Source organism: Epithele typhae, assembly GCF_022376455.1.
Source record: "Epithele typhae strain CBS 203.58 chromosome Unknown BXZ73scaffold_8, whole genome shotgun sequence".
In the NCBI taxonomy this organism is placed as follows: domain Eukaryota; kingdom Fungi; phylum Basidiomycota; class Agaricomycetes; order Polyporales; family Epitheliaceae; genus Epithele; species Epithele typhae.
This window is the reverse complement of record NW_025954199.1, coordinates 430962-443591: the sequence shown is the minus strand read 5'-3', so window position 1 is coordinate 443591 and position 12630 is coordinate 430962. Positions and strand designations below refer to the sequence as shown.

General features: G+C 54.5%; 2 protein-coding genes across 2 annotated transcripts; one reads left to right on the top strand and one right to left on the bottom strand.

Moving 5' to 3' along the window:
* Window positions 1-75: 75 nt before the first annotated feature.
* Window positions 76-1914, bottom strand: BXZ73DRAFT_13129 (Rad9-domain-containing protein; the record flags this gene model as incomplete). The annotated part of the gene is made up of 7 exons (XM_048017477.1): window positions 76-401; window positions 516-909; window positions 968-1074; window positions 1123-1353; window positions 1413-1575; window positions 1631-1830; window positions 1881-1914. Coding segments are annotated over 7 exons (1455 nt in total), but the record flags the coding sequence as incomplete, so codon positions are not given.
* A 331-nt stretch (window positions 1915-2245) lies between these two features.
* On the top strand, window positions 2246-11951 carry BXZ73DRAFT_98663 (uncharacterized protein; the record flags this gene model as incomplete). Its single annotated transcript, XM_048027756.1, has 17 exons — window positions 2246-2854; window positions 3936-5108; window positions 5163-6001; window positions 6053-6731; window positions 6899-7091; window positions 7154-7300; window positions 7353-7621; window positions 7717-7807; window positions 7863-8332; window positions 8386-9062; window positions 9114-9510; window positions 9557-10107; window positions 11006-11339; window positions 11393-11608; window positions 11634-11692; window positions 11746-11879; window positions 11932-11951. 17 exons carry the CDS (start codon window positions 2246-2248, stop codon window positions 11949-11951), a joined length of 6858 nt encoding a protein of 2285 aa, XP_047880682.1.
* Between the last annotated feature and the right edge of the window lie 679 nt (window positions 11952-12630).

Sequence of the window (12630 nt, the reverse complement as noted above, 5' to 3'; positions counted from 1 at the left end):
CAAATAGCGGACGGAACACCTGCGAGCCGGGACGCGTGATGTCAGCCGGGCGAGCACAAGCCAGCCGAAGACACGCACCCTCGATCCGCCCTCAGACTGCGTCGGGGCCATCTCCACGTCAACGTCGTCAACGTCGACCAGCTCAAGGCTGTCGGGGGCCGGTGGGGAATCATCGGGCCACCGCACGTCGTCGTCGTTGTCGTCGTCGCCGAAACGCAACGCTCCTGGCGCCTGCGGCTTGGGCTCGGCTTCGACATCGGCGTCGGCGTCTGGGTCGAACATCGCCTCGAATTCCTCCGCAGTCATGTTTTCTATGCCGAGCCCCGAGTCGATGATCTCCTGCTGTCGGTCAAGTGGAAGTTGTGAGAGCTGCGAGCCAGGGAGGAACAAAGGCTCTGTCGCTTTTTTGCCCACAGGGGGTGTTCGAAGGGGAGCCGACGACGCGCCTGGAGCGGCGGGGTCGTCAGGTAGGACGTTGTCAAAGTTCATGCGGATGTCTTCGTCCTCAGCTTGACGCTGTTGCGCGGCGGTCAGGATGGCCCAGGATGGCTGAGGCTCGAGGTTCTGTGGGGGCGGAGGGGGAGGGCGCATATCTCGTGCGGGAGCGCGGGGAACTACGACGGTCATTGGCTTATTTCGCCTCGCTACATCGTTAACTATACCCCTTTGCAGACGGAGCGGATTGCTATCATCTTCCCGAGGGCGTTTCCGTCGTCGTGCCCCGCCGTCGCTGGCATTCTCTTGCTGGTTCGCCTGTGAGCCGTGTCGTGCGGAGATATTTCGGACCAAAGCAATGGCAAATAAGCAATCGGAGAGGTCGCTGTCGATGGTGATGTACAGAGGGGAGTTTTCGTCCACGAAGCGGATTGTAAGTGATACTTGTGCCGCTTCCGCGAACCCGATGACGGCCTGGAGGTAATGCAAATAAGCGGTACAGTCATAGAGGGAGGAATGGGTTGGATCTTACGTTGAACTCACGGAGATGAAAGCCAAGCTGCATTGAAGGGGTCGTAAGCTCATACTGCTCAAATTCCTCGACATCGATCGTCAACTCCGTTGAAAGTTGCGGACGACCTTGCACGAATCAGCCGCCCAGTCATCACGCCAAATGAAATGATGTACCTGTCTTATCCGCTGACGACTGTGAGCTATATAGCTGAACCTCCTCATCCGTGAACTTCCAGATCAGCTCAGGATCTGATTTGCCACCCCGAGCGAAAGGGAAGTTATCTAGAAGGCTCCTAAGCATCCTCGGTCCCACTGTAAAGTATGATTCGAGGTCCGAGTTGGCGGGACCAGGAGGCTCCATGTTATTGGCAGCATTGAGTGGTAGCCGGTGAGTCTTCACCACGCCTACGCACTCAGAATGATCAGCGAACCAGCGGAATGCCAAAAGAAACAGCGTGAATCACCGTGTCTGCAGTGTAAACGTACCGTTAGCCGACTCTCCAAAGAATCCTGCTCGTCGTCGTCGTCGTCAAGGTGAATGCTTGAAGTTGGTCCGTCCGTAATCGCAAATTCGCACTTTTCCCCGCCCTTATCGTTCGTCTTGTGTTTCAGGAGCGCAAGGAGTGGCTATATGCTTGCTATTTGGCATGGAAACAATGTCCGAAAATGGAAGAAGGCGCACCTTGGATGAGATCTGCCCAGATACGCAGTCCCCAGCCGGAATTTCGACCACATATCTGCTGAAGAAGGAACGTGCATATTTGAAGCATCCATAAGCCGTCAGGGCGTTGTTAGAGGCGGAGAGTGAGAATATATCTTCTGTGGCCTTCAAGGTGACTTCGTCGCCGATCTTGGAGAGACATGTGAGGGCCTTTGTGAAGTCTGGTGAGCATGAGCGGAAGGTGGGACAGAGTGAAAGAAGACTGCTATACGTTTGAGTCCTGTAGCGTCGAATGTAGCTTGCATAGTCGGAGACAGGCGGCGAACGCGTTGGAGATGCAGATAGAGTTGCAGTTATTGATGCACAAAGGGTAGGTATGATAGTGTAGTAGCCAAGCTCGAGCTCGGGGACGCGGCTCAGCGCGGACCCTCTGGAGTCACATGACCGTGCCATATTCCAGGCGCGGACGGTCGTGGACTCCCGCTGGACCTCTCACTGTCAGCCTAACAGCGACAGCAGCTGCGGCTTCCCCCTCGTTTCTACCATTTGACCACACCCCCACTATCGTTGTTCGCCCCCTTTCTGCCCTTGAAGACGTTCGTCTAGACGTTTACTACGTCAGACTCGTCTCGATAGATGGCTCCCAAACCAGATATCCAGATGAATGAGATCCTCCAAGGCCTCAAGAGTGACAAAGCAACTCAGAGGCATCAGGCGAGGGAAGCCTTGAAGGCGTTCTTCGAACGCGCCTCGACGATCGCCAACTTCGATGAGAAAGGCGACGGCAAATACTGGTTGACATTGTACCAGGTCCTCTTCGAATGTCACAACAAGGAGCTTCAGGCATGTGTCTCCAAAACAGGCGTTCTCCAGACGCAAGAGTACGGTCGAGGGGGCACTGCGCTCAAGAAGCTTCGCGACATGGCATCACTCTTGCGCTGGATCACGGAGCGCAATGTTGAACGCCTCAACTCTCGCGTCCTCAAGTCTCTTCTGGTCCACCTCTCGCGCGGACTGGTGTATCGCGGAACACTCCTCTTGCCGGTAGCGTTGGATTTCTTGAAGACAACCAGCTTGATCCTCCACTACCGGCCCCATCTCTACGCTCTCAAGGACCCGATGTGGCATGACCTGGTCGCCGTTACGTTCAACATCGCCCTTGGCCGGTTGCCCAGACGGAAGCTAGCGGAGGATTTGGAGGCAACCGCCGAGGAAGAGCAGGACTCAGAAATGGAGATCGACGATGTACGTGGTGGTCCGGACGGTGATACAGCCTCAGAAGCGGCCGCGTCGCCGTCAAAGCTCAAACGTCCCCTCCGAGCCATACCCTCCCCCAGCACGCCCAATCGCCGTGGATCTTCTACGGTATCCAGAACCTCTCAACCTGTCACTCTCGAACAAATCGAGTCCATGTCTCTTCTCTCTACCTTGCTTTGCTCTCCCAACGCGCCGATCCTCTTCCACCCCGATGAGAATAACCCAGAGGAGCAGGATCCTCATCGCTATCCTCGCGTCTTGTTGAGCTATTTCTCCCATTTTCTATCTATGTACCCCGGAGACACATCCCTACATCACGACTATCTCATCGCCCTTTCCGCTGCTCTTTCGCATCTTGTGGTCAACTGCCGTCAAGTGGTCACTACATTCGTACAAGCGAGCTGGCAGCCATTGGTCAGTATGTGGTCAACGAAAAACCAGGCGCTGAAGGAGCACCTGGTAATCATCCTTCGAAGACTCTATCCTTTGCTCATTGCGGATCCACTTGGCAATGAACCCAGAGGGGATCCCATTCCGGCGGTAGCTTCGCTCTGGGCTGCTCTCGAAAAGACAGTGCACGGGCGAGGAGGCGTTTCTGGTGTTTCCCTCGACTCGTTACAACTTCGGCTCCCCGTCCACCTCGATCCAGAGCGGCATCTTCCTGCTTTCACGGCTCGGACCTTTCAACATGGATGGCATTTCGACAGCGAGCAAGCTCTCTCCTGGGCAATTTTGGAGATGCAAGCAGATTGTGCCGAAAGGGTAGGTGCTCGCTTTGCTACAAAAACGTGCATCGGCGACTCAGAACTCTTCCTCTCTAGCTTTACATACATGCCGACTCGACGTACTCAATGCCACAAGCGGATCAAAACGAGTGAAACTCGAGAATCCTGTCTCTTCCCTCTTGACGTCCATCAATTTGTCCACGGCCCAGCATGTACGGACGTACCATCTTCAAGTTCTCCTGTTCTTCATCGATCGCCACTGGGGGGTACTACGCAGTGACGTCCGCCGAGATGTCGTCGAGGCCCTTATCTCCTTGATTTCGTTTGAAGTACCCGTCGTCCAGTCCTGGACGTTCATGTGCTTCGCTGCCATTGCCCATGCCGAGTCCGTCGCTTCACCGGATCAGTCTGCAGACAAGACCATCTGGGACCAAATATGGACGCACTCTATGAGGCGCGCCAACGTGCCAGCCGTCTCGCGCGCCGCGTGTCACACAGCGCACATCCTCCTCCAGCACTCCAAACGTCTTCTATCGCCTCAGCGCGTCTTGGTGGAGCTGGAGTCCTTTGCGAAGGACCTCGATATCCAAGGCCCCGCGTTTCCTTACGACTCGGTCTGCGATCTCATGGTCCTTTGCCTGCGAATGGCGAATCAAGACGTACGCCTTTACCGCATGCAAATGGAGGAGAAAGTCCTGTCTTGGCTCATGGAGTCCTGGCGAACCAGCAATGATCGACGAACTTCGATGCCTCTGCACACCGCCGCTCACATCCACGCCCTTTTGGACAGCATCACTGGATCATCCAAGAGGGTGCGGCTGCAATGCGGCCTAATTCTGCCCCATGGCGCCATTGTCGAATCCATCGTCGAAGACTCTCGCACCCGCGTCATACAGGATTTCCAGTTACATGCACGTCTTCCTCCCCATCAACCGTCCGTCCAGGCTCCCTCATATCGCGCGAGCACAACCCATGCGAACGCTGACGGCACCCATACACGACCCGCGCATTCCTTCGGCGACAGTAAAGATCTTGTTCCTCCTAGAGGTCGCGAACGAAGACTGGAATCCTTTTTGATCAAATCTCTGGAACGAGCACTAGCAGCGTTCGACGCCCGGGATACACGCAGCTTCCCAACGGCAGAATGGATCCGGTCGTCGATGGATCTAGCGGTCATCGCTGTCTGTTTCGAAGCATCCCTAGGCATGAACGGTACACAATTCAATCGCCGTGTGCTTCAAGCTGCCTGCAAGCTGCTCACTAAGGCCTTCTCATTCCTGCTCGACCACCGTTGGAAAGCGGAAGAGCGAAGACTCATCCTACAAGCCCTCGATCCTTTAATATGCGCTAACGATGACCTCGGGAGCCAAGTCGGCTGGGATGCCCTCGTTCAACCGGGACAACACACGGGAATCAGAACGCAGACTTTGAGACGACTCCAAGCTCAGTCTCAGTCTATTTCTCCCGAAATAGGTCTTCGGCGAGAATTACAGAGATTTGTGTTCCGCACTTCCGATGTATGTGTTCCCATCTCTCACCGATGATCGTTGTACTGACGACGTGCTACTCAGGTCCAGGATGCTTTCACGCAGCTTCTCAAGGGACTTCATCAGGTGCTTCGGATTGTCGCTGGCGAGGAGGAACCCTCGGTGGATGACTTCGAAACCACGCGAGCCGCGCCAAGTGTCACTTCTTCCTCTGCAGATGCCGCAAGCATAGTTCACAATCGTTACATCCTGGAAATTTGCGTCACCGCGCTCTCTGTGATCCCTGTACTACAGTCCCCATCCGGAGAGCCCACTAGAAGCAAGGATCTCACTGACATCCTGCTGGAATGCAAGGCGGACGCGTTCCTCCTCCTCGCCCCTCCGATCTGCAAACAGCTAGGGCAGAAGACGCTCAGCGTCGGCAAGGAAACGCTAGAGAAGCTTTTCGTAAAGCTGGACGACATATGCCTTCCGTATACCTACCAGCACAGCGAAGACACCCTCCTGATCGTCGTTGGACTTTTGGACTCCACCTCGAATGTTTGGCTCCATCCATCTGTGACCTCTACAAGCCTCGGAGACATCGCTCACCACTACTGCATCCAAACCGTAGGCCGTCTTCGACAGCAAGCTCAGAGATCGTGGCGTGTTCAAGACGCCATCATTCGCTTCCTCGACAAGTACCTCGTTGAAGATCCCAAGCAGGTGTTCTGGCAGCTTCCTCTCGATGGCACTCAACCCGATGCAGCCGACCTCCCAGCGACGGTACTACCTGAATTCGGGAGCGACCCAGACATCAGGCTTCGTTTCCGTATTGCAACTGTCTGCCCCCATCTGTTCACAGTCGGTCGGTTGGCTGGACGAGACCTGATGAGGGATGTGTACCCCGATATTCACAACAATCTGTCCACTAATCCGCACGAGTGAGTGACCTCTGTTAAGTGTTCGATCGATGTGCTGATGAGCACCCTTAGTTACGAGAACATCCTAACCCGCCTCCTTTGCCTGGGGAACATCGTCATCTCCGAGGCATCTGTTAGACGTGGCGCATACTGGCATCTCCTCGAGGTGGCCTATGTCTCCCAGGCTTACCTCCCCCATCTTCGAGCCATACTCGCCGGTGTCGTTGAGCGTCTCGGTCTCAAGTCGCTCTCTGATCTGTGCAGATGCTATGCCGCACAATTCGCGTATTCGATCCGCCAGGCTCAAATGGACTTGTTGAAGTTCCCCCCGGAGCTCTTCGGCTACAGAGATCGTAGGGAATGCGCCGAAGCCACGTTCCGTTCTTTCTCACCGACAAACCTGCTGGCGTCCAGCGATGCTGACACGATGGAGTTTGGCAAGCAACTCTTCGTCCGGCATTGCCAAGCGGTACAAAAGACGGAGCAGGCAGGATTGGAAGAGTGTTTCCCCAACATTGTGGCGTACGAAACCCCTAGGTTCTTCACCCATAATGCAGACGAAAATGCGGAATCCAAACTCGATGCGAAGCTCCTCAAGAGGACCGGCCTCACTCAGGCCCCGGAGTTGTATCAGGAACGGCTTCGGCGGCACGCAGACGATATCGTGGTTAGCATTCTGAAGTCCCTCGGAGACCAGGACATCTCTGCCACTGGTGACATCGCGATGTCTATGCGAGGGGAAGATGAGAAAGTACTCGGCACTTTTGAGAAAATACTCGTTATCGGTCCCTCGACACGTACGCAGTCCATCAGCCAAGCATGCCTTTCTATTCGACCGTTTGTCCTTCGTGCCCTGCAATGGCTTGGCCGCCGTGTGGAAGAAGTGAACGCCCCTGCCGTCACTACCACGTCCTACAGCAGCTTTTCTCCGAGATCGACCACTGTCCTCTCGTCAACGAGCAATATCGGCTTCTCAACGCAGTCTCTCTTTGGATCGCCTTCCATCACGATCAGTTCAAGAACGAAATTCTCCTTCGCACACTGACCCGTCGCGCCACCACGATGCTGGAGCACTTCGACTTGGCTCGAGGAGCTCAGTCCTGCTTGACTGGTGCTTCTACTTGTACCACAAGTATCAGATCAAAGCCGACTACCGATTGGCCGACGTTTTAGTCCGATCCAGCAACATTGCCTTCGACTTCTTGCAGACTACCGACGACCACCATCTTGCGCTTTTAGGCTCCGACCTCATGTCGTTGCTTGAGAAGCACGCCCAACATTCTCTAGGTCATCCCGTTTACGGAAGTTTGCTGTTCAAGCGTTCGCCGCATGGCCACGGGAGCTCCCTGCCACCTTCCAATCTGCTTCCAAGAGGCTACACTCTCCGACTTGACATCAGTTCTCACTGACCATGGTGTTTCCTCGAGCAAATTCCGATTGGTACGCCGGATTTGCGACCTAGCAAGTGGACAAGATGCAGACGAGCAGTTTTCTACATCGGACTTCTGGAAGCTCAAGGCATGCATCCCGCCGGAGAACAGCCTTGTTGACAGCGACATCGACGCCTTCACTTCCCTTCTCATGCTCAACTCCGGTCGCGTCGACAGCATTGGGAGGATCGTTTCGAACCCGGAAGCGTCCGTGCCATCCACGACGAGCAGCCGAGACAGCCCCTGTTCCAACGAACAAACTCATGAGGGACTACCCTCGTCACGTTGCCGTCCATGCATCCCGAGCCGCGATTCTCGTGGCTCTTCGTGACGTGCTCGACACTTCCTCAACCTCTCAAGTCCACGTGGCCTATCGACATTGCGCACGCTCCTCTCAGTACCATCGTCTGAAACCTTCATAAGTAACACCAGTTCTGACGACACTCGCTCAGAGCTGCTCTACCTGCATTCTTTCTCCAAGCCTTTCGCTCCCGGTGTCCCACCGAATGTACAGGACAACCTGCTCAGCGATGCGATGGTTCATCTCGCGAAGGATTTCGATGCATGGATCGCCCAACTCACAACACTACTCTCTAATTTCCTCGGCGCGCGCGACACCTTCTTCTCACCGCTTGCCCCTATGCTTGCTGCGGACCACTCCTTTGCCGAAGACCTCCTTCCCGTCCTAGTTCACGCACTGCTCCAGCTGGAGTGCGATTCATCACCTTACGATAAGTCTGACTCCATGCGCGTCGTCTTATCCACATACTTCACCTCGATCCTCTCTTATGAAGAAGCAGCTGTTCCTTGCTATCGTGCAATCATTGCCGTGGTTCTACATCTCCGAAATTTCTACCCTTTCACCACCCTCACGACCCTCTCGCTGCCGACAAATGGTTTTCAATCGACTTCACTCTTCTCAGTCGTTGTGCCATACGATGCAACGCTTACACCACTGCCCTCCTTTTTCTGGAGCTTGCCTCCGATTCTTCTGGTTCCGATGTATCAGACGGCTCCGCAAAGGAACAGATCATGTTCGACATCTACAGCCACATCGACGAGCCCGATGGTTTCTACGGCATTCAAACGGATAATCTCCGCAACTTCTTCGTGCAACGCCTGCACCACGAAAACCAGTGGGACAAAGCGTTCCGATTCCATGGAGCAATGATCGAATCCGGTTCTTGTGCTTCCTCGGCCACCGATGGGATCGTGCAATCGCTATCCAACTTTGGGTTCAATCATCTCGCCCTCACCACGATGCAAACGTTCTCGGCGGATTCGCAAGCGACGTCGGAGTCGAACGCGGTAGCGTACAACTTGGGTTGGCGCGCCGAGACGTGGGACCTCCCCGATAACCTCGGAGACAATCAGTCTGGGAGTACGCTGTATCTCGCTCTCCGTGCAGTGTATCGCGAACGGAATCCCCAAGCCGTCGATTCAATCTTGCGCCGGGCCTTCACTCAGGAGATGACTCGCCTACGGAATCTCGGTATTGAGAACTTCGTAGAGATCCGTGAAGTCATCCAGGTTCTGCTGTGTTTGCGACAAATCAGGCTGTGGCGAGGCAACGCTCTCCAACAGGATCTCCAAGCCAAGCAGCTCGGTGCCACGGAGTGGAAGGATCTCGTCACGATCGGGCCGGATTTCGAGTACGTAGACCATCCTGGTTGTCCTTGGGATACGATTTAATCATCGTCTAGGTTCGGCAACATGGAGGCCATCATGGCGACTCGCATTTCTCTTATCCGTTCGGCCCGACAGAAGGAGCAGCGCAACCAGATTGGAGACCTCGTCTCGCCGTTTTGTGCATCCTTGATCGACCTAGAGAAGAGCAGTCTTCTGTGTCTCTCGGAACGTTCTCGCAGCATGGGTCAAGCTCAATTCGCCCTCAACTCTATTTTGAAAGCGCAAACGCTGGAGCAAGGTCCTACATCCCAGACATCCCAAGAGTTTTCTGACGTTCTCTGGCTTATGAAGGAACCCAAGTTGGCCATCAAGTCCCTGAACACGCTGCTATCCGCTGTAGATATATCACTCCTCTCTCAATCTCAAGATGTCGTTGCCAAGACGCAACATGCACTGCTGCTGTCTCGTTTGGTAAGCACTAGATGTATGTTCAACCGCATCACTAACGCTAGTTTAGGGCACTTGGTCCGGCGAAGCTTCCATGAAGAAGCCAAGCGGCATATTGGAGGAATACTTCAATCCTGCTACAACCTTGCTCTCAAGCAGCGACAAAGCAACATCCTCTTCATCCCCCGACGACCAAGCTACCGTCTTCCACCAATACGCGATCTTCGCAGAACGCCAGTACCACATACTGTCAAAGTCTCCAGACGCCTTGCGTCTCAAGTTCTACGTCGATCGCAAGACAGAGGAGACCAAGCAGCGAAACCTCCTGCTCTCACAGACTCCTTCCAACAGTTCCGAGGCTCACCGGAGGAGACAAGAGCACGCAAAAGCAGAGAAGATCTTGCAACAGGACAAAGAGCGCTACGGCGAGCATATTGACCAACAGAGGGCCTTCTTGACCTGTGCCGTGGACATGTACGCAAAGTGTCTCTCTGCGTCGGACCGCTTCGACGATGACTCTCACATTCGCCTCTGCTCCCTGTGGCTGGCCAACTTTGACACCAAGAACGAAGACCTTGAACGTTCGATATGCAATTCCATCAACCCGGTTCCCTCTCGCAAGTTTGTCTTCCTAGCCCATCAACTCACCGCCCGCCTTTCCAAATCGGGAGTGGTAAACCCCCACGAAGTCAGGTGCAACTGCAGCGTATCATCATGCGGATGGGTTGCGAGCATACTTTCCACAGCCTCTTCCCACTCTTTTGTCTCAAGGGGGACCAGCCGTCAGCATCTCAAAGCTCTCGAAGACAGTCAGGAAGGCACGTGTCGCCAAGCTCACAAGTGGAACGACGGCAGCCGTCGCTGAGATCTTCAATATGCTTCGAACGAACGAGCGGACCGGCGCTCGTGTCGTAGACGTCGAGAACGTTTGCAGTGCGTCGTTGGAGTTTGCGAAGTGGCCCATCAAAGCCATCGTGAAGTCGCAGGGGAACTCTCGCCCCGTCGACTTGAAGACAGGTTGAAGATCGGGGACTTAGAACGTCGCGTTCCCGTCATCACCGCACCACAGCCATCGACCCTACGACCCAGTATCAACATTGTGTCTGGATCTCTCATTACGACACTCATGCACGACAGCAGGTGGTGTAAATCTACCGAAGATCATTCACTGTCACGGTAGCGATGGAAGAGTCTACAAGCAGTTGGTATGGTCCTCGTCGATCTACTCGTAATCATTATTCTCATCCTTTTAGTTCAAAGGGGAAGGGGATGATGACATGCGACAAGATGCGGTCATGGAGCAAGTCTTCGACCTAGTCAACATCGTTTTGCGCCATGATCGCGAGACTCAAAAACGCAAGCTCAGTATCCGCGGATACAAGGTCATCCCCTCGCGCTCAAGCGGGGGTACTTGAATTTGTCGACAACACCACGCCGTTGGGAGGCTGGCTCAGACCCGCCCATACCAGGTACATACACTGGATGTTTTTCAAACCTGTGCACTCACGCAGTTGCCTAGGTACCGCTCTGAGGGCGACAACGCCAGGTTCAATGCAGCAAACACAGCCTTCGTTGATGTCTCTGGCAAGTGTTGGTCATCAAACCCCGATAAAGTCGTCAAAGCGTTCAACAAGCTCCGCGATGTCTTCCCCCCGTTATGCGACGATACTTCACCGAAAGCACAAGACGCCATGTCGTGGTTCGCGATGCGTCTCCACTACTCACGGAGCGTTGCGACGACGTCGATCGTTGGCCACATACTCGGACTGGGCGACCGACACACATCCAACATCTTGATGGACAACAAGACAGGAGAGGTCGTCCACATCGACCTGGGTATCGCTTTCGAGCAGGTGCGCCACACCGAGACGTTTTTTGAGAGGCGGATCGTTGACTACTTCGACAGGGCAAGCTGCTGCCGCAGCCCGAACGCGTTCCTTTCCGACTGACTGCTGACATGATCGATGGGCTGGGCATATCTGGAACCCAAGGCGTCTTCCAGCGATGCGCAGAGGAGACGTTACGCGTGCTGCGTGACGGATCCGAGACCATTCTCACTGTCTTGGAGGTGTTCAAGTACGACCCTCTACATTCCTGGTACGCTGGTCATTCAAGTGTCGAAGTACGCGACGCTCACACCGTCGCAGGGCGCGAGCGAGTTCAAGATTAAGCGTGCGCAACAACATGTCATCGATGAGACGGCACAGTATGCGGGAGAAGCTTTCCGGTTCGCCATCGGCCTGGACATTGAGGGGACAGTGCGCACGAGGCCGCGGACCGTGCTCTCAGCAGTGTCTCGCGGAAGCTGGACAAGACACTCAGTGTTGAGTATACGGTGAACGAGCTCATCACCGAGGCAAGTGATCCAGGGAATCTTGGGCTGATGTACACGGGTAAGTACCCTCCTCGTCACCGCATTAACAAGGCTGACTTCGACTTGTTCAGGTTGGTCACCCCACTACTAATGGTCGATACGACCTTTCGGCTCTCTCTCTCTCTCTCTGGCCTGCTTATGCTTTCCCAATGCTTTCGGGCTATATCCTGTATCCATAGCACAATCTGTACTCATATCGTAATGCATATCATCACTCGTCTATACGTCATCACTTGTCTATTATACGCGTATGGAACCTACTTGAACGAAAGCAGTCTACTTGTACAGCGAAGCATCACTGAATAATAAACAGTAATATAAACCACGGCCGTGTATCCGCAATAGCTCTCACATGTTGATGGTCTGTAGTGTCTTGCTCCATTCTACTACTTTCGGATGCGCTTGAACCTGTGCAGATCATCAGAGAAGATTCCCGTGAGAAATGAGGCCGTCGTACCTTTCTGTCGTCGAAGTTCAACACTTGCAGTCCTTCCAAGGACGTTGCGCGAGAGAGTGCGACATATGCCTGCCCTTTCTCGAACACCCTCGCAAGGTCGACTTTCACGCGCTCAAGCGTCTGCCCTTGCGACTTGTGGATCGACATGGCCCACGACAAAATCAGAGGGAGCTGTCGGTCGTTATCAGTTAGCCGCCATCAAGGTCGCAAGCTCATAAGAAGAGACATACCTGCGTCCGGCTGACCTGAACCTCACCGCTCGGAAGCTCGACTTTCCAGGTATCCGCCGTGACGGGCATGATCCTGCGCTGAC